The 19,142-nt window shown below is 57.7% G+C and overlaps 3 protein-coding genes across 12 annotated transcripts in view; 2 read left to right on the top strand and 1 right to left on the bottom strand.

The window, feature by feature from the left end:
- CBFA2T3 (CBFA2/RUNX1 partner transcriptional co-repressor 3) overlaps nucleotides 1-6,529 on the top strand; it is an 81,250-nt gene extending 74,721 nt beyond the window's left edge. For all 10 annotated transcript variants that reach the window (XM_043898291.1, XM_043898289.1, XM_043898290.1 and 7 more), the window contains one exon: nucleotides 863-6,529. In XM_043898291.1, the coding sequence (XP_043754226.1) occupies nucleotides 863-1,162 (300 nt within the window). In that variant the 3' untranslated portion in view covers nucleotides 1,163-6,529. The remainder of the gene's footprint in view (nucleotides 1-862) is intronic.
- Nucleotides 6,530-8,373: 1,844 nt separating this feature from the next.
- PABPN1L (PABPN1 like, cytoplasmic) lies at nucleotides 8,374-11,861 on the top strand. The gene is made up of 7 exons (XM_043897999.1): nucleotides 8,374-9,105; nucleotides 9,461-9,599; nucleotides 9,929-9,981; nucleotides 10,505-10,611; nucleotides 10,719-10,806; nucleotides 11,231-11,373; nucleotides 11,479-11,861. Exons 1-7 carry the CDS (start codon nucleotides 8,857-8,859, stop codon nucleotides 11,516-11,518), a joined length of 819 nt encoding a protein of 272 aa, XP_043753934.1. The 5' UTR covers nucleotides 8,374-8,856; the 3' UTR covers nucleotides 11,519-11,861.
- A 2,081-nt stretch (nucleotides 11,862-13,942) lies between these two features.
- Nucleotides 13,943-19,054, bottom strand: TRAPPC2L (trafficking protein particle complex subunit 2L). The gene is made up of 5 exons (XM_043898287.1): nucleotides 18,937-19,054; nucleotides 17,587-17,759; nucleotides 16,561-16,648; nucleotides 16,365-16,444; nucleotides 13,943-15,564 (listed from the first exon to the last, which is right to left on the bottom strand). Exons 1-5 carry the CDS (start codon nucleotides 18,967-18,969, stop codon nucleotides 15,519-15,521), a joined length of 420 nt encoding a protein of 139 aa, XP_043754222.1. The 5' UTR covers nucleotides 18,970-19,054; the 3' UTR covers nucleotides 13,943-15,518.
- Between the last annotated feature and the right edge of the window lie 88 nt (nucleotides 19,055-19,142).

Below are 19,142 nucleotides of genomic sequence, written 5' to 3'. Positions count from 1 at the left end.
CACATACATTCTCTCCTTGTCTGAGAATGGCTCAGAAGGCAGAGAGGTGAAGAGGAGGGTGCAGCCCTCTCCAGGGGCCCCTGGACTGTCTTTAAGGAGGGCACTTCTCCAAAATCCCCTGGGCCTGTCTGTGCTGGGCCGGCCCTGGGAGGGAATGAGGAGATGACTCCCGGTCAGGTGATGCCCATGTGCATCTCTTTTCCACTGCACTCTCAGCTGGAGCAGACAGACCTGACGGTCTGAGGGACCAAGGGAGAGGGGACGCAGGATGATGGCCTGTGCAGCTTCAGGCCATGGACGCGCATGCGGGGGAGGCTACCTGGGCGGGTGGGCCTTCCTGCCAGGGAGGCTTGGCTTCCCCACCCCACAGCCCACGCTGCTGCCTCCGGCCTTTGGAAGGTAGAATCCCTGCCCACCTTCTGCTCACGTGGGTGGCTGGGGTCAATTGCTTATTCCACAAAAAAGGAGCAGAGGCCCAGAGGTAGGGAAAGGACTTCAGCAGCTGTGGGCACTCACCACCCCTTTACTCTGCCCAGGCTGTGACATTCTGGTATCAAAGCCTTGGCAGTGCCAGGAGGGATTCCTGAAAGAGAGGGAAGGGGCCATGGCACACCATGAACCTGGGGTGGGCTGGGGTGGTGGGAGCCTGTCCCGCCAGAGTGGCCCAGGCAAGGGGCCATATCTGCAGAGGGTCACCTGCGAGCCTGGGAGTGTTGAGTTTTCTTCTTTTCTTGCTCTGTGATGCTGTGGCTGGGTTTGAGCCGGTGTGTTTGGAGTGTGTGCCTGGTCTGCAGCTGGGTGGGTGCTCAGGGGAAACAGGGGGTGAATCTGGGCCACCCTGATCGTTCCCCCTCACCTCCAGAGCTGCTGGAATTGTGGGCGCAAAGCCAGCGAGACATGCAGCGGTTGCAACGCGGCCCGCTACTGCGGCTCCTTCTGCCAGCACAAGGACTGGGAGAAGCACCACCATGTGTGCGGACAGAGCCTGCAGGGCCCCGCGGCTGCCGTAGCCGAGCCTGTGCCCGGACAGTCCGACACTGCCACAGGCCTGGGCCCCTGCCTGCCCCCGGCCGCTGCCAGCCCCAGCGAGGCGGGCTCCACTGGGCCTTCCCGCCCTGGCTCTCCTGGCCCACCCGGCCCCCTGGACGCAGCGCCCCGCTGACCCGCCAGGACCTGATGCCCATCGAACTGCCCAGCCCCGCCCGGCCCGCAGGACGCGCACCCAGCCCTGGGAGCCGACCATGGGAGTCACCGCTGCTACTGCTTCTCTCCAAAAGAAAACAGAACCAACAAGACTGCATCCACACGACTTCCTCAGCTACCTGACGATCACGCCTCGACCTCTTCCGAATCCTCAGAAACCACCCGCTGAACTTGAGGCAGCGGGCGGACGCCGGCCAGAGGTGACCGGCTCGTCCACACCCACCTCTCCCTCCCTGTCTTGCTCTCTGTCTTGTTTTTCTCTCTTTATGACTTTCACATACTTTCTCTTCGATGAAAAAATAGAATTGTTTGGTGGCTTATATTTTCATTGAAGAATTTTGGGGGACTTTGTGGCAAGAGAGCTACTCAGAAATGGACAAAGAAAACTGAGGTTTTCTCCCCTTGCCTGATTCAAAAGGCAAAAGGAAAACTGTTCTTTCATAGCCGGAGATCCGAGCCGCCAGTTCATGGAAACCGCCCTAGGGGTGTGTGGCCAATGCGGTGAGGCTGGTGAGAAAGATGTCAGACTCAAGTCGTAATTTTTCATTTTCAGAATTTTTTCTCCTTTAATGTCAAATTCTTTGGCTTTAAGTAGAAATCCAAAAAGTTTTTTAAAAAAAAGAAAAAAAAAGGTAAAGGAAGCATGCTGCAGTCCATGGGGTCGCAAAGAGTCGGACACGACTGAGCGACGGAAATGAACTGAACTGAAAGGAAGCATACCTGTAAACTACCTTGCCAGCTAGCTAGCCAAGGACGCCGGACACACCTCTGCTCCAAAGGAAATCCAAAAAACATACACAAGAAGTCAAAATCCAAAATTTTGTTGTCACTGCCAAAGGATGTTTTTCACTGTTTTCCTCCACGCCTGGGCTTGTTCCAATGTCCGTCTTTTCTCTTGCTTTGATTCTGTTTGGGGGGCGATGGGGTATTGGGGTTTGGAGTGTTTTGTCCAACAGGAAGCAACTTCTTTCTTTTCAACTCCATGGCAGCGCCTCCCCTGGGGCCGGGTGGGGTGGGCAGTGAGGCCCTCGGCACCCACACGTGTGTGCAAGTGTGTGTGTGCATGTGCGCTGGGACACACCCAGCATGCATCTGCACACACGCAGGAAGGGTATCTTGTCCGTCCTCACACCCTCTGTGAATTTCCATCACATTTCATCCTTTCCACTTGTGAAAAAAGTGCTAATGTGTCCTTCCGAGAGAGAATATAATTCCGAGACAAAACTGTGACAATCTTTCGGGTTGATTCTCGACTGCTTTTCTGAGCACGAGGAGACAGCCACCACGCCTTCCGCTGCTGCTTCTCCTCGTCCTCCTCTACCTCTGCCGCCCGCTACACGAGCCTGCCGCCCAGCTCGTCTCTCCGTCCCAGCCCCCGTGTTTCCTGCAGCCCCTCTCCTGTCGTCACACTTTTGCAGAAAAAGGAAAAAAAAAAAACCCACAAAGAAAAGCAATTTGCCCTCCCTGCACCTTCTGGAGACTTGACCAGCTGTATATAACCCTGCATTTTTGTCCAGCTCTTCCTCAGGGGATGGTCTCTCTGAAGTCCCCACCCCACGCCTCACCCTGACCCCCATCCCACTCGCTCCCCCAGCGATCTCAAGGAGGAAATAAAGGAATAAGGAAATTCTGATCTGTACTCAGTGGGAGAACAAACAGCAGACACAGTCTCTGATCGGGGTTTTACTGCATGGCTGTAAGAAGTTCCAGGACTGGAGTGCAATAGTGACCAGCTACTGAAACCCAGAGCCCAGGGGCCTGCCGAGAGGCAAGAAGTCAATGGTATATGATAATGTGAATGTATATAGTCCTTGCAGAGGTCCAAATGATGATATTCATGATGATGATAATAAAGAAGAGATGTTTGCCAAATAAAAAATTAAGAGAAACCATGGAGGTATGTAAAGCATAGGAACTAGGTTTTCAGAGAAATCCGAACTGTGGTCCTCCAGGCAGCAATGTGTGTGTTGATCATTGTTACTTTCCAGAGTTGTGAGAACTTATCCTTTGAGTACTGAGAGGAAGGACTCCATCCGGTCACCACAGACGAGGTGCTGTTCAAACCCCACCTGGCAGGAGTCCTAACTCTGACCGCCCAGCTAGACCTCTCACCCTCCAGAAAGCCTGTGGGCTGCGCAGGGCTGCCAGCCTCTCAGAGGCTCACTTCTGTGGGTTTCAGAAGAGCAGGGGCCACGTGGGATTCAACCTTTCATGAGGCACCTGTCACACGTGCAGTCTGCTCTCTTATAAGCGCTGAACCTGTTGGAATGGCAGTTTTGCACATGCTATGATGTAGGCCCACCTCCCCTTGGCCTCTGTTCCTATGAGGTTGCTGGTAGGCGGGCGTGGGTGGTGCCCAGGGCAGCCCGGGGTCTGGGGTGGGGGGAGTGGTTCAAGGCCCTGATGTCAGGACTACTGCAGCCCCGCGGGTGGGCTTGGCTGGCCTCTGCTCCTCTTCAAGGACAGGCGGGCACACCAGGGGTGGTAGCATATTGGCCAGCTGGTGGCGTCAGTCCAGACCAGCCTGCAGGGCCAGACCACAGGCTGAGGGTCTGAGGTGGGGCAGTCCCTCCCACCCCAGTTGTTGGGAAGAGGTCGCTGCAAGCCCCCTGGGAAAAGCTGTCTTCCTGGTGTGACCCTCCACACCTGTATCTCATTCACCAAGACCTGCCGCTGGCTGGGCCTGCAGAAGCCTCAAGTGAGGGGCCGGCCACAGACCGACAGACAGAGCCCCTGCTGGCAGAGAGTGTCCACAGGGTCAGAGGGTGGTGGCCGGGTGGGCAGCACAGTCGAAGGCTGAGGCCCAGAGTGGGAGGGAGGGGGCGTCCCCGTGGGCGCCATGTCAGCAGATCCCAAAGGTGCGGGCCGGGTCACACGAGGCAGGCCTCCTCCGTGCCCTGGGAGCCTGTTTCTGTTAGTCACTGCATTCAGGCCCTGCTTGAAGAGGCAAACTCAGAATGAGTAGCCCTGGTGGGAAGGGGACTGGGGGTCTGTGTTTTCCTGCAGTTTGCATCTGCAGCAGCTGCCTTTCTTAAGCAAAGAGGACATCTGGACAGAAGGGGTCCCACCTCTTCTCTCTGCCCCGAGGCTGTCCTGCCCCTGGGCTCTCTGGTGGTTGGTGCATGTGTGGGGATCCCCTCCCAGGAGGCCCAGGTTCGACACGCTGGTGACCCCAAAGCTCTGTTAGATGTGGCTGCTGGCAGAGCCTCCCTCCCCGCAAGTCAGGCCGAAACAGCAGCTTTACCCCCATTCTGAGGCCAAAGTAAGGATAGGAGGGCAGAGAGAGGTGGGCGGCAGCCACAGCTGCCAGCCCACCAGGCCACACCAGGGAGGATGGAAAGACCAGGGTGGCAGATGCTGGCCCGGGCCCCCTGACTCCCGTGGAAAGCCCCTGGTGTGAGGCCCTTTGACCTTGCCCACCCACTGTGCTCTCTGGCTGTTCTCCTAGGATGTGTCACTGTCCCCACGTAGTGTCTGGGGGTATTCTGTTGGCAAAGACCAGTGCCCCCCATTCCCTGTGTGGACAGGCTGGCACATCCCAGACCCTGTCAGAATTAGGAGGCTTCCTATCCTTATGGCCCACCAGGACCAAAGGAAAGCCTTGGGTACTACAGGGCAGAGAGAGCTGGAGAAAGCCTCAGGGCCAGGAGGGTACGGGCTGTAGGACGGAGGAGCCGGCCTTCTGGGAAGGGGCCGGGAGAGGGGCCTTCCTCCTGGTTTCATCCCAATGACACTGTGGAGAGAGGTCAGGACCGGCCCTGACTCCCTCCTGTTCGCCAGTTCTTCCAAATACATCCTCAAAAGGACACCAGAGTCCACCCACCTTGCCTGACCCAGTTCTATAGCACATGTGTCTGCCCATTGTTTTGCCCATCTCTTCAGGCTATCTGTAAATTATCTATTGATTCTTTTATCAGTTCATCCTTCTGACCAATCTGGTCACCTCTCTGGCCATCCAGTCTCTCACTCATCCGTCCATCCATCTGTCCGTCTGTCCATTACTCTGTCACCTAGTCCCCCATTCATCCTTCTACCATCCGCCCGTCTGCATGCCATGCATGTGTCTCCATCTAACCCACACAACCATGGCTCAGCCCATCCCCAGCCAGGACCCAGTGTAGCACCAACACCCTCAGTGACCCAAAGCCACCTTGGCCATCCCCTCCCAGTGCCCCTCCCATGAATCCAGGCCTGTTCCAGGGACAGACCAGGTTCCGCTACAGGCATTGTAGGCAGATTGGACCGACACTGTAGCAACAGCTCTGGCCAGTCTGAGCCCGCCTGGCAAGTGTGGTGGCATTGGACCAGGAGAGGTGCTGGAGGCGGCCCACACAGCTGCTCAGGGGCCCTGTGACCAGGGCCATCCGTCAGGGAGGCACATTCCCTGGCAAGACTTGGACACCGCTGAGGGTGGATTGAGGGGGTCCGGCGCGATGCCTGCTGCATTCCTTGTCACCAGGGGTCACTGCCCAGAGGTGTTCCCAGGAAGGGAGGAGACAGAGCCCCAAGCTGGCTGGCACCAGACACCAGGGCTCCCAGAGCCCCTTCTCCGGGTACTCATTGTTGGCTCTACCTTCCCTCCTCGCCTGTCTTCCATCTGGGGGTCCCAGAGCTGGGAGTGAGCCCCTCAGAGCTGGAGAGCAGAGAAGGAGCCCCAACCCAGGCTGATGAGGCCGGCATTCCCAGGACCCTGGAGGCCTAGTGCAGCCCCCACCTCATCTTTCCCTGGCCCCTGCGGCCGCACAACTGCCTCCAGGCCCCCACGGCCCACAGGTATCTTCCAGTCCTCCCTCCCCCAACCAGATTCGTCCTGCTGGCCCAGGAGGAGGCGGCGGAGTTGAGGGGCCTGGACAGCCCACACGGAGGAGGGCTGGGGAGCCGAGTGTCTGGAGCAACCCATATGGTCCGAAGTGTTCAGAAAACTCTGTCTGCCTGCTTCCTGTTCTTTTCATTTCAATTAAGTCGGCCCCTGGGGCACCTCACCAGAGACCCCCTACAGCAGTTACACAACATAGCGGGCTCAATGGGAGCCCAAACTTAAACGTCTGAAGGTAGGGCTAGGGGCCCAACCAGGCCGGCCTCTGTGGGTGAGGGGCTCCGGCAGTGGGAGCCAGGCCGGGCACAGCCACACACAGCTTGGTGGGGACAAACTGACTGTCCACGTCCTCTTCTTTTTATCTCACGCTATGTTTTAATTCTCCCAAAAGGGCCGGGCTGTCTTCCTCCGTGCTGGGCGGGGTCCTGGCAGCCACCCTCCCACACCCCCCATCTCTCTGTTCGAGGCCCCGTGGGTTCTGTGTCATGGAATAAAGCTGCCATTCGCCAACACTGGCTCCACGTCTCCTTGAGTGTCCGGCGACTCCGTCTACGCCCACTTCACACAGATTTGTGTGGGGGCCTTCTCAGGGCCAGGCAAGAGGGACAAGACCCTGCCCCATGAGGGTGGATGAACATGTGATGCAGGGTAGGAGTGTCAGCGGGACGGGGCAGATAACTTGCCTCCTGAGTTCTGGCCAAGGGGCACGGGGGTGGTGGTGGGGGGGCGGTGAATGCTCGAAGGTGTGTCCTCTAGTTGGTTGGGACGACCTTGACTTCAAGGCTTCAAGGGCCCAAGCACCCCTCCCTGTGGCCATGTAGGCACCATCCACAAGCTCTGAGGGTGGACGCCGAGGGAAGGGACACCTTGACCCCAAAGAGCCGGGGTGTCCCTGCCATAGTATCCCGGCTCACAGGGCAGGTCCTGCCCAGAGTGGGTGTCCCGGGCTAGGGCTCTGGGATTGGGGGCGGTCCTGGGAGGAGGCTGTTATTAATACTCCAGCCCAGCCTGGAACATGGTGTATTCTGAACGGCGTCATTGGAAAGGCCAGCGTGGGGGCGAGCCTGTCCCCACGCCAGGCGGCTGGCGGGAGCCCCAGCGGGCCTGGTGTGTCAGCAGTGCCGGCACAGAGGGGATGACAGCAATTTTCCATTGCAGAGGTCTGAGCTCAGAGGAGCCTGCCGGGCCAGGCCAGAGTCCAGCCGGCCCTTGGCTTGGACACAGCCGCCATGCTGTCCCTCACCCATGTGGAGGTAGAGGGAGGCGCCCGGGCCAGAGCCCCTTCATGGAGTCTTGGCCCGCAAGTGAGGGGAGCTGACTGCCCTGAGCTACGAGAGACCTGCGGCAGCCGCACTTCTGTCCTCATCCACCAGCCTTGGGCTGGGGCCATGTCCTCCGTGCTGCCCTTGAGGCACTCTGGCCAGCTGGGGTGGGGGAAACCTGGGGACATGTGCCTTACACAGGACCAACAGAGGCCTGGGCACTGTGGCCACAAGAGGGAGCAATCAGGAGGGCTTCCTGGAAGCAGCAGCACACTGGCAATAGTGCCCCGGGGGCCTCAGACATGCAAGTGCATGAAGTCATGTGCAGCCAAGGGGAGAAGAGCTGTCGCAGGCAGGAGGGCTGGGAGCTAGGAGGCCATGCCTATAGGCTGACAGCCAGCTCAGGCCCGCTCCTTTCCCTCCAGGGCCCAGGGGGAGGAGGGGGGACAATGCAGGCTTAGTTCAGCTTCTCCAGAGGTGAGAACAGAGCCAAGAGGAAAAAGGCAGCCACTGCGGGCCCTACAGCACATGCCTCGTCCTCCCACCTCTGGCCCCCAAGGTCCACAGGCTTCAGCTCTCCCATCACCCAGCTCCATCCCGGGAAAGAGACCCCGAGAGGTCCAACGGGCACCTACCAGCTACAGCCTGGAGGGTGCGATACGTGCTGGGTGAGCAAACACTCAGGAGGATGCCATACCAGGGAGCAAAAAGGCCAGAGCAGCTGCTGGGAGGGGAGACCGGAAACCAAGGCACCCAGGGACACAGGCCTGCAGCCGCCCTTGAGGAGAATGACGGGAAGAGGCCAAGATTTGACAAGCTGCCATCAAGCCCCCGGTATCCAGGCCTGATCTGCACAGGCCTGCGGTTTCCTCAAGGGTTCCAACCTAAGAGCTAGGGTTGAAGGGGGAGGGTCCGTGGGGAATCCATGGGGGTCAAGAGGAGGGACGTCTCTCCTCTGGCCCAGTACCCCACTCTGCAAGACCTCTGACCCCGTGGTACCCAACCCCCACCTCCAGACCTTTGCTCAAGCTGTTCCCTCCACCCAGGCCACGCTCGCCTCAGCTCTGCCTGACCCAATCTGTGAAGGCTGGCTCAAACGCCACCTCCTCCGGGAAGCCTGCTCTGACCCCCATGCCCCACTTTCGCTTCTGCACACTCAGGTAACTTGCTCGTGCCGGTGTCATCCTAACGGTGGTTGACCACTGGAGGCATGACATAGCAAGGCGTGTGACAACAACCCCATAGACAACCCCGTGGACCACTCCTGCATCCTGACAGGTGAGGCTGAGCTGTGGGGGAGTAGACCTCTGAGCCCCACCTCAGCTGCACCCTCTCCATCTTGAGTGTCCCGGAGGGGCCGCCCCGCAAGGAAGAAGGGCCCAGGGTGGGGGGTCTGGCCTCTGATCCCTCAGGGCCCAGAAGCCAGAGTGGAGGCTTGGCCCCAGGCAGGAGACTGCTGAAGCCTCTAGTGGGAACACCTGGCCTGGGAGGGCGGGCTTAAAACCCAGGAGGGCGCAGGCAGGTGCTGGCGTGGAGTGAGCCCGGAAGCCTGGCCTGCCCCTTACCCCTGCCGCCATGTGGCCCTTCCTCAGCCGCGCCCTCTTCCCTCCCCCTACTGAGGCCTGGCTCCAGAGGGCTTCCTCAGACCCCGAGGCCCAGGGCTGGGGGGCCTGGAGCCCGGCCGAGAAGACCCGTCTGGGTCCGGGGGCTGGCGGGGAGGAGGAGGAGACGGGGGAAGCTGAGGAAGACGATGAGGAAGATGCCGGCTTCCTGCTGTCTCTCTTGGAGAGGGAGGGCCTGGCTGAGTGCCCAGTGCCTGACCAGGTAACCACTGAGTGGAACGCCTGGGGGAAGCCAGCGGGATCTTGGGAACCGGGAGAACCTGGGGCCAGGGGATAGACTGCTGTAGCTCTGCCTCCAGGGGTCAGAGGGCCACTGTCCCCCGCCTGGAGGAGGGTGTAGGGATGGACACCCGCCACACACAGGCTGGAGAGGCCTCTGTGTGTTGGGGTGGATAAAAGGGGCTTCCTGCAGGCCAGGGTCCTCACCGCTTCCCTCACCCCTCCGGGGAGCCCCCAGCATGACCTGAGGACCGGCAGGCCCATCCCCTCTGTCCTCGCTCCAGGGAAGCCTAGGGGCCGTCCCACCTCGAGGCTCAGCCTGGGCCATGTGCTGGCAGGAGCTAGAGGCCATCAAACTGAAGCTGTGGGCCATGGAGCAGGCCCAGGGGCCGGAGCCGCCCATGGTGCAGGAACTGGATGAAGGAGAGGAAGCTGCTGGGGCCCTGCTGGCCAGGCAGTTACTGAGTCCCGAGACAGGTAGGAGCCAGCGGACCAGGCCAACCACTGTCCTGGGCCGCGGGCCTGAGTCCTCGGTTGCATGGCTCTAAGCCCCCTTTCCTGGTAAACTGGGATGACTGCAAACTCCCAGGGAGAGGCTGGGGTTTCCATGAGGTCCAGCCTGGCAGTGGGGCCTTCTGGATAAGCCCTGACGGGTGGTCTTCCCCAAGAGTCCCCGAGAGATGCGGGTGTACCTCTTCCCGGAGGAGTGAGGACTGAGCCACCCAGGTGGGGTGCCTGCCCTTAGCAGCTGCCGGGAGCCCCCTGCCCAGGACAAGCCCCTGGTCCTGAAGCCCCTCTCTCCACAGACAGCCCCCTGGAGAAGGCAGCAGCTGACCACAGATCCGTCTATGTGGGCAATGTGAGTGAGGGGAGGAGGGCAACTGCAGCCCCCTCCTGGCTGAGAGGATTAAAGGAAGGGCGAAGGGCCGTGTTTCAGGGGCAGACTCCAAAGCCACACAGGCCTGAAAAGGAGAAACAGGAGGGGCGTCTGATGAAGGGGCATCTCCAAGCGGAGACCCTCTGTGGTCAGACCCACTGTGGCCTGGGTTGGGGGTCCAATGAGGGGGCATCCCCAAGACGGAGTGCGGACTCTTTGTGGTCAGACCCACTGTAGCCTGGGATTCAGGGTTTCTATGTGCAGTCTCCGGGTGAGCAGATCACTGGCAACAAATTCCACTCAGAAAAGCCACAACCCCTGCCTAGGCCAGTGAACTTGGGGAACGTTCCTCTGGGTAGCCAGTCCCCTTGGGACAGAGGCCCAAGCTACTACCCCCCACACCGGGGCCCAATCAACCCCTCTCTACCAAGAAAACGTGCTGCAGGAGCCCCTGGGAGGGGGAGGCTGGTGCACAAGGCCCCCCACCATGGCCCGTGCCTGGCAGGTGGACTATGGGGGCACGGCCCAGGAGCTGGAGGCCTATTTCAACCACTGCGGGGAGATCCACCGGGTCACCATCCTGTGCGACAAGTTCTCTGGACACCCCAAGGGGTCAGTGTGGGGCCTTGGGGAGGTGACCTCGAGGAAGGGTCCGGTGCCCGGGGAGGACAGCTATGCCTGGGTAAGCATTGCCCTCACTGGCCCCTGCTCCATCCCAGCTATGCCTACATAGAGTTTGCCACCGAGAGCTCGGCCCAGGCCGCTGTGGAGCTGGACAAGAGCATCTTTCGAGGCCGGGTCATCAAGGTGTGTGTCACTGCAAGACGAGGGGGTGGGGGGTGGGGTGGGGCAAGTGGCAAGGACACACAGCTGCCCCAGCCTGGCCCTTTGCCAGTCTCTGGTGTTTGGGCACGTCTGCTGGACTGAGGCTTCCTTCCTGACCCAGACTCCACCTGCAGGGGGAGATGCTGGCTTGACTGAAGCTGTGGCTGGACTGTTGTGGTCTAAGTGGGGATCTTGAGATGACTGGGACCAGGCTAGGGTCTGATGCCTCAGGCAGCCGCATGCCCTGGGGCCACCAGGGCCTGGTGGGTGCTGGGGCCTGTGTTCACCTACTTAAGAGCCTTCAGCAGGGAAACCCCGGAAGGCAGCTTTAGTCTTCGTCTCGGCTAGGGGTGGGGAGGAGGATATGAGAACAAAGATCTCAGGCGGACTTGGCCTTTGTTTCCAGGTGCTGCCCAAAAGGACCAATTTACCAGGGATCAGTTCCACGGACCGCGGAGGCCTTCGAGGACACCCAGGCGCCAGAGTGGGATCCTTCCCCCACAGCGGCCTCCAAGGCGGGGCCCGTTTCAGACCACGAGGGCGGAGCCGGTGGGCGGGGCCCTGGGAGGGCGGGATCCTATTGGGGCGGGGCGGGGGCGGGGCCCGGTGGGCGGAGCTCTGGAGGCCGCTCACCTCCCATTCTCCTTCCCTCAGGGGACGCGGAAGATTCTCACCGTGGTTTTCTCCGTATTGAAGCGAGGACGGGATTTTGAGAGTGGGGTTTGCCACTTGGTCAGGAATCAACATTGGTGCTCCTAAGAATAACTTCCCCTCCCCCTTCATTCCGCTGGAGGACTGCTGGACCCCACCGAGGCCACCGTGCACGGAGCGGAGCACAGGGTGGGTCTGGCGCGGACGCCAGTCAGGGCTGTGGAGGGCATGGGACGAAGCTGTGGGCAGGTGAGGTCTGGGCACCACGGGGTCAGCGCCGGCTCGACTTACTCAGGGATGTTCCACTAACGCCTTTTATAGAAAAGTAGAAATAGTGTCTTATTGGTAAAGTATAAATTATTAAACTTGAATATTTTTTAAAGGCACATGGCAACAGTGTCCCCTTTATTCGCCTCACTTGGACGCTGTTTCCTCAGGTGCAGAGAAAGCAGTTGCTGGGTGACTCAATCTGAGACGCACGCTAACAGCCAATGGGCAGCCCCCTCACACCGTAGGGACAAGCTGTTGCTGTGTCTTCACCCCAGGTCCTGTGGCCTCCGGGACACATGTTCGGCCCATGACGAGTGACAGAGGGAGGGTGCAGGCCCAGCCCTGGTGAGACCTGAGCGCAGAGGTTTCCATGCCGGCCCCCTGCCTGTGCCCTGCACCGCCCCGCCCCCCCCGCCCCCCCCCTCCCCCCCCTCCCTGTGCACTGATTACGCTCAGCTCAGAGCTGAGGAAGGAAGCTGTGGGTCTGGGCTGCAGACACACTCGGTCACGGCCTTAAGTAACTAAAAAACCTCTCCCTGGGCTTCTCTAAAGAAACCCTCTTTGCCTTGTAACCTTTCAGTTATCAGCTACTCAAGTTTCAAACACAGCTGCTCTGGGGCTCCAAGCCCCAAAGGTCCCCAGTGCCCAGTGTCCCCTTTACAGCACCAGTGAAGGCAGCATTCTCTCGGGAGGGCAAGTAGCCCTCTGCTCTCCATCCACGTGTCCATCAGGCTAGGTTCACATTCCCCTGCTGATCTGGGATCACAATGGTCCTTATAGAGGCATGAATGACAACACCCCAAAATTATGTCTGCATCATAATCTCCAGTGCTTGTAGATGTGATCTTATTTGGAAAAGGGGTCTTTGCAGATGCAACTAAGCTTCAGCTGCGTGGCCCTAAACCCAGTGACACAAACTGGGTATGAGACACATGGAGAAAGCAATGTGGAGACGGCAGAAGTTGCAGTGATGTGTCCATAAACCAAGGAGCCACGATGGCTGCTGGCCATCATTGGAAGCTGGAGAGGCTGAAAAGACCCTCCCTCAGAGCCTCCAGGATGAACCAGCCCTGCCAACCCCTCGGTTTCTGACTCTGGCCCCCAGAACCGTGTGAGAATAGATTCTATTTCTACACACGCACCAGCACGCTCACACATACACACCACTGCCCACCCCTGGAGAAGATGGGTGTGAGGGGCTGAGTGGCAGGGCCCTTGCCAGGACCCTGTGCACTTATGGGGCTGCAGAAGAGACAGGCTGCCTGCACCGCACCCTGGAGCTGAATTTCATGAAGCACCAGCTCCTGCGGCTCCACACTTCAGGTCAGTGCCCTCCTTGGCAAGCAGGCTCCACACTGTCACTGTGCACATTGCTTTTCTTTTTAGAAAACGTGTATTTCTTTGGCTGTGCTGGGTCTCAGTTGTGGCATGTGGGATCTGTTAGTTGCAACTTGCAGGATCTTTAGTTATGGCATGTGAACTCTCAGTTGCAGTGTGTGGGATCTAGTTCCCTGACCAGGTATTGAACCTCAGCCCCCTGTAGTGGGAGTGCGGAACCTTAGCCACTGGGACCACCAGGGAAGTCCCTGCAAGTTGCTTTCTATAAGTACCTGCTGACAGGCATCTACCCCAAGGAACTGGTCCCTTTTCAGAAGTACCTTCTTAATCCCTTCTGTATGGCCACTTCAAGGAGAATGGACCTGGGAGGCACTCCTTTCCCTTGGATTTCAGGTCTGAGCAGCCCACATGGGCGGCCAGAGCTCCGACCCACACTTCCTTAGCTGTACCCAGAGGAAGCCAAGACACGCAGCATCCTCTTGGCCCATCTGGCCTGACACAGAAGGGAGAAGGAATGCTGATGGGGAGGGAAGACCAACTTCAACAGAAATCACTGGTGCAACAGCCAAGGGCTGAGTAGGAGCTGCATCTGACAGGGCTCAGCCCTGGAGGGAGGATGGGCCTGAGGCAGCAGGGGACGCAGGCAGGCGGCCTTCATTGAGGCCAGCCTCATGGTATGAAGAAAACAGAAGTTAAGGTGAAAGCACTATCTGAGAGTTCTGTTGGCAAAGGCAAGCATATTACTTCTAACCCTTATTTTCTCAGGCTGAAAATGGAAATCCATGTGAAAACCCTTAAATGTAAAGCCATTTATGGGTTGGTCTGGCTCCACCTACAGGAAAACCCAAACAACAGTGGCTTCAACAAGATAAGGGTTTTATTTTCTCATTTATAAAAAAATGCTGAACATTCAGGACTGGTATGTCAGCAAAGACCCAGACCTTGCCTAGTTTTCTGCTCCCCATCCTTAGAGGATGAATCTTGTCTGCATGCTGTCAAAGATAGCTTCCTAAGCTCCAGCCATCACATCCAAGTTCCAAGACAGAAGAAGGGAAAAGGTGAAGGTACTGCCAGCTAAATCCCTCTTTTAAGTCTCTTTCCTGCAAGTGTTTCCCAACATCATCCACTCACATGCCACAATGACCTACCCATGTGAGGATAAGGAAGTATATTTTGTCTGGCCAATTGTCTCCAATAACACTGGGGATCTATTAGTAAAGAAACAAGGCAGAATGGATGTCAGCTTAGCAAACTGCAATCCCTGCTTCGTCATTTCCTCAGGCAGGAGAGATTACTAGTAACAGCTCAACCAGAGATCTGAGGATGGACTGGGGAGAAAGCCCATGTGAAGATGGCTGCATCAGCCCCATATCTGCTGATCACACTTCTTGGCCCTCGTCTAGGTCCTGTGATTCCGTGTGTGTGTGTGTGTGTGTGTGTGTAGGCTGGTGGTGGTGGGGAACCTGGGACTTGTGCCTTTCACATACACTCTGAGCTTTTCTTTTTTTTTTAATTTCTGTAATTATAAAAAAAATTTCATCTGTGCAGTAAACCCAAAGACAAGCGGAGCAGAATACACCCCAGATCTAGCCCTGGGCTGCCAACACTCACAGATCACAGCTTCCCCACTCCCAATGAGTCTAAGCCACCTTTCTCCTGGCCAGAGACCCCCTCCAGAGTAACTGAGGAGGCAGAAGGGGACTCTCAAAGAGTTTGCTCATTTGGTGTCCACCAGCAGTTGATAAGATGATAGGTAAACGGTCTCAGGAAGGCAGCCTTCCAGGGTGGAGCAAGACCAGAAAGGGGAAGCCCCACCCCCAGGGGAAGGTGTGCAGGCCATCCCACCTGCCCCTCTAACTGGGCTCTGGGCACAGGAGGCTGACCCCTCCAGACAAGCCCACCTTCTCAGTCACTGGGGGGTGCAGCCAGGGCATTGACGCAGCAGGGTGGCTGGTCTACAGGTCTTCTGCCCCTCCCTTCGCAGCCTCTTCAGGGCTCCAAGCTCCAGAAGCTCTTGCCACCAGGTTCTCCCTGCCCCTTCATGCCTGGTGGGAACAAGAGTTCCTGTTCCATCTGGTCCCTGATCAGCTCTGTCCCCTGTAAAGTCCCAGGTAAACTTTTTTTGGGGTGTAGTACATAGATTGCAGGATCTTAGTTTCCCCACAAGGGATCAAACCTGGGCTCCCTGCAGTGGACGCTCAGAGTCCTAATCACTGGACCACTAGGGGAGTCCCTAAACTCTCTTTAATTAAAGCCTCTGCTGTCTCAGAAGAAAAAACCCAAAGCTGATCTCACAAGACCTTTAGTCAACATGCCCCAAGCATGAGGCCCTGCCCCCGGCGACCCCCAGGAGAGGCAAGTGAGATGAACAGACAACTGGATAACGCGGTTATGTACAGAACCATTCCTTCCAGCCAGGGGCTGCAGAGCTCTGCTCAGCAGACCTGGATCATCATGGAAGTCACCATGCCATCGAAGGCCCTGTAGAAAGAAATAGACCAATCAAAGAGGCAGACCTACACCCGCCCTCCATCCCTGGCTGGCAGAGATGTCAGTCTCCCAGGTCCAGGTAAGTGAAGCCAGCTGAAGTCCGCATGTGCATCCTCCCACACTGGGTGGTGAGAATCTGAGTCTCCTGCCTCACTCCTGTGTGACTTTCCACAGAGCTGCCCTGGCTGGGTCTCCAGTCAGGGGTGGGACCCCGGATGACCTAAGACACAGTGTCACCACTGAAGGGAGGTGCCACAGGAAGGGTCTGGCTGGAGTCACCTGTTGGAAACACAGGGAATTCCCAGGAGCAGTTCTGGAGCACATACACATGAATGCTTCTTTGGGAAACATTATTTTTGACGTTCCAGTGTTTTGTCTGTGTTTACCTGAAGGCTATTTGGAAGATATCTGTAATTTAATTTTCTAATCATCCAAGTTCAATGTCAAAGACAAAATCAGCACTGGCAAGAGAACGTTTTCTCCCGGAAGGCTCCTGTCCACATGCCTGGGCCCTCACTGGGATCTGGGGAGGCGCCCCAGTACCTGCTGGGCGCACCTGGAAGACCAGATGGATGAGCTCTGCCCCCGCCCTGCTCCCCAACTCCCCTTCTGTTTCACATGTTGGAGATCCATGTAAGTGTTTGTTTGGGAAAAGAGGGTTCTGCCATTTCAGAACAGCTGCCTTAGAGGCACAGTGCCTGTTGCTTTAAAAGACCTTCCCTCTCTCCATCCCTCTCAGAATTGCTGCCTCTCAGCAGGGCAGGGGTTACCAGAGAAGGCGCCACGCCCACCTGGACTGAATACGGTCCCCGGGGTTATAGAAGGGGTTGCACATTACGTCTGTGTAGGAGTTGTGCAGCTTCCGGAACATCTGAAACAAGCAACAACATGTTTACTTCACACGGATGCACAGCTGCCACCACGCTGGGGGCTTCTCAGCATTTCTAAAGAAACATGGAAAATCAAATCACCAGTCCCCATACTCACACTGCGGATTTCGTTGTCTCTGAGCGCTGTGTTGGAGGAATCCACTACCATGACAAACTTCACCTTGGAGTTGGTCACATAACCGTATCTGCACAGTTGGTTAGGGAATTCGCTCATAACACAGGGACTCATCACTGCAGAGTCTGTGAGCGCAGGGCCATCTGCACATGTCCCCCAGCTCCTCAGCTGCTCTGGAGGTGCATGACAACCTGCATCACAACACCAGCCCTGGGCTGGGCCTGTCTCGCAGTGCCAGGAGGACACAGGGCCATGCCGGGTGTGACCGGACACTTCCTTATACAGTTTTCGGTGTTTGCTGGAGGAGCAGAGGGCAGGCAACTAAGGCCTGTCACAACTCAAGCCCTGGGGCGACCTGCCCAAACCCTGGGGCACCTCGCCCTCTCTGTACATCAATTCCCAGCCCCAGAGAGTTAACTGCAAAACCAGAGGTTGCACAAACGAGGTGCAGTCTGCCTAAGGTACCCACACCTCTAAAGGCCACTTTGTCTTGTGAACCAGTGGCTCCCAGGCAGTGACACTGGGCAAACTCATTACTATTAAATACTTGTTGGAATGTCTTTGAACTCCATGGGTTTTGGAGTAATCTCTCCTGGTCAAGATCTTAGAGTGACAGGTGGGGCTGAGCCTGAAAAAGAGATGAGTGAATGATGACCCCTGGCTCAGGAGGCGGTGGTCCTGCTGGGACGGCACAGGAAGGCGTCCTTGCAGGCATGACGCTAGAGAGTCCCCAGTCCCTCCACAAACTCCAGGGACAAGTGAGGACTGTCACAATTCTTCAGGCAACTCAAGTCTGGCTGTTCCCACATCATCCTCTTAACTAAAGAAAAAAGGGTATGAAGTCTTAATTGGTCTCAAGCTGCTCTAATTCTCCACTGGTCAAAAGCCCACATCTTTTTTCCTTTCCAAGTGACGTTATAAGATGCTTTTCAAGGGAACCTGATGCTACAGTGCACCCCGTGACTGCAGGAAATCCCGACTTGAAGTCACTGACAGACACAAGGATACACCTTGTAGTCTTCTGTAGGATAGAGCAGGCCCAGGTAGAGCTCCCTCTGGTCCACCAAGGCCTTCCCCATGGCAGAGATCTTCTCATCCACCACGTCCAGGGATGTGTGCACCATGTAGTGGAACTTGAGCTCATTCTCCGTGGGGACGCTGCGGATGTAAAGAGGATAATTCTGCAAGAAAAGGATGATGGTGGCTGAAGTGACGAAGATCCACCCTGGGTGCACAGGCCCAGAAAACAAGGCCCCACCCTAGCGGGTGCCCTTCTCCTAATCCCATGATACTGGCTGTTTCCCAAAATGCCAACTCCTGCAAATGTCACCTGGGCAGAGGTGCTGGCAGAGTCATTCTAGACCCTTCAAGGCTCAGCTCAGACCTCCATCTCTGCAGAGCCATTTTGGAGCAACCTAACCCTGGAGTTCAAACAGCATCTTTCCAGGCTGCCACAGGCCTGGTGCTGCACAGATATAGTGTGCACAACACTGCCTCTACCCTGACTGATAGGGATGACATCGGGTGAAGGAGACAGTCCACAGACCCACCAACAAATAATGCAGCACGTGCTAGCACAGAGCCCAGCATAACAGGAGCTTCACGGGAGAACAGCCTCAGAAGCCTGGTCTTTTTTTTTTTTTTTGGTAGAAGCCTGGTCTTAACAAAAGGTTATGAGGCTACCAAGGTTCCCTGTAGTAGGGGCGGGTGAATGGCCACGCAGCTCAATCGTAGGATTTAGAAAGAGCTTTCTACAGAAAGTGAAATCTATGGTGGCCTGTGGAGAGAACGGGAGTGGAAGAGAGGGAGGGAGGGGTCCCGGAGGGAGGGGTCCCAGGTGTAAAGACCCAGTGAGAGAGCTCAGCCTGCCAGGGGAGCTGCAAGTAATTCCGTTGGTTGGAGTGAAGGATGTCACTGGTATGGGAGCAAAGTTATTCAGACGTGAATCTAATGAGAAGCCAATGTTGAGATTTTAGGCAGGGGTGTGCCACGGTACATTTGTGGCTGCCGAGCGGAGAAAACCGAGTCAGTCGTCTGGGGTGGAGGGTGAGCGATGGCCCGGCCGGTGGAAGCGCGCGGCGGAGCACGACGGACCGAAGTGGACGGCTAGACTCCGGAGCAGGAAACCACAGAGCCCGCCGACGATGGCTGGGCGGAGCGAGGGCCGGGACGGAAGCGGTCTGTGACGCTCCGGCAGCGGCAGGTGTAGGTCTGCGCGGCGCCTACCCCGGGCCCGCCCCGGCCACCTAGGCTAGCCAAAGTCCCAGAGCCCACCCTCTGGAGTCCCCGAGGCAGGGAAGGAGGGAAGGCGGAGAAAGAAGGTGACGCTGGAGCGGCCCTTGCAGCCCGCGTACGCACCTCCTTGGCGATCACCGCTACGCACACCGCCATCTTGGGAGCCCGACCGGCCGCGTCACGTGACGACGACGCCGGTCACGAAGCCAGCCAGGCCCCGCCCCGCTCGCCTGTCTTTCGGTCGGCCGTGACCCCGCCTTTCCTGTCACTCAGCCGACCTTGCCCCGCCTCTTCTGGTATTCAGTGGGCCTGACCCCGCCCTATCCGCC

Source organism: Cervus elaphus, chromosome 4, assembly GCF_910594005.1.
Source record: "Cervus elaphus chromosome 4, mCerEla1.1, whole genome shotgun sequence".
In the NCBI taxonomy this organism is placed as follows: Eukaryota; Metazoa; Chordata; class Mammalia; order Artiodactyla; family Cervidae; genus Cervus; species Cervus elaphus.
This window is presented reverse-complemented; position numbering and strand designations above follow the sequence as displayed.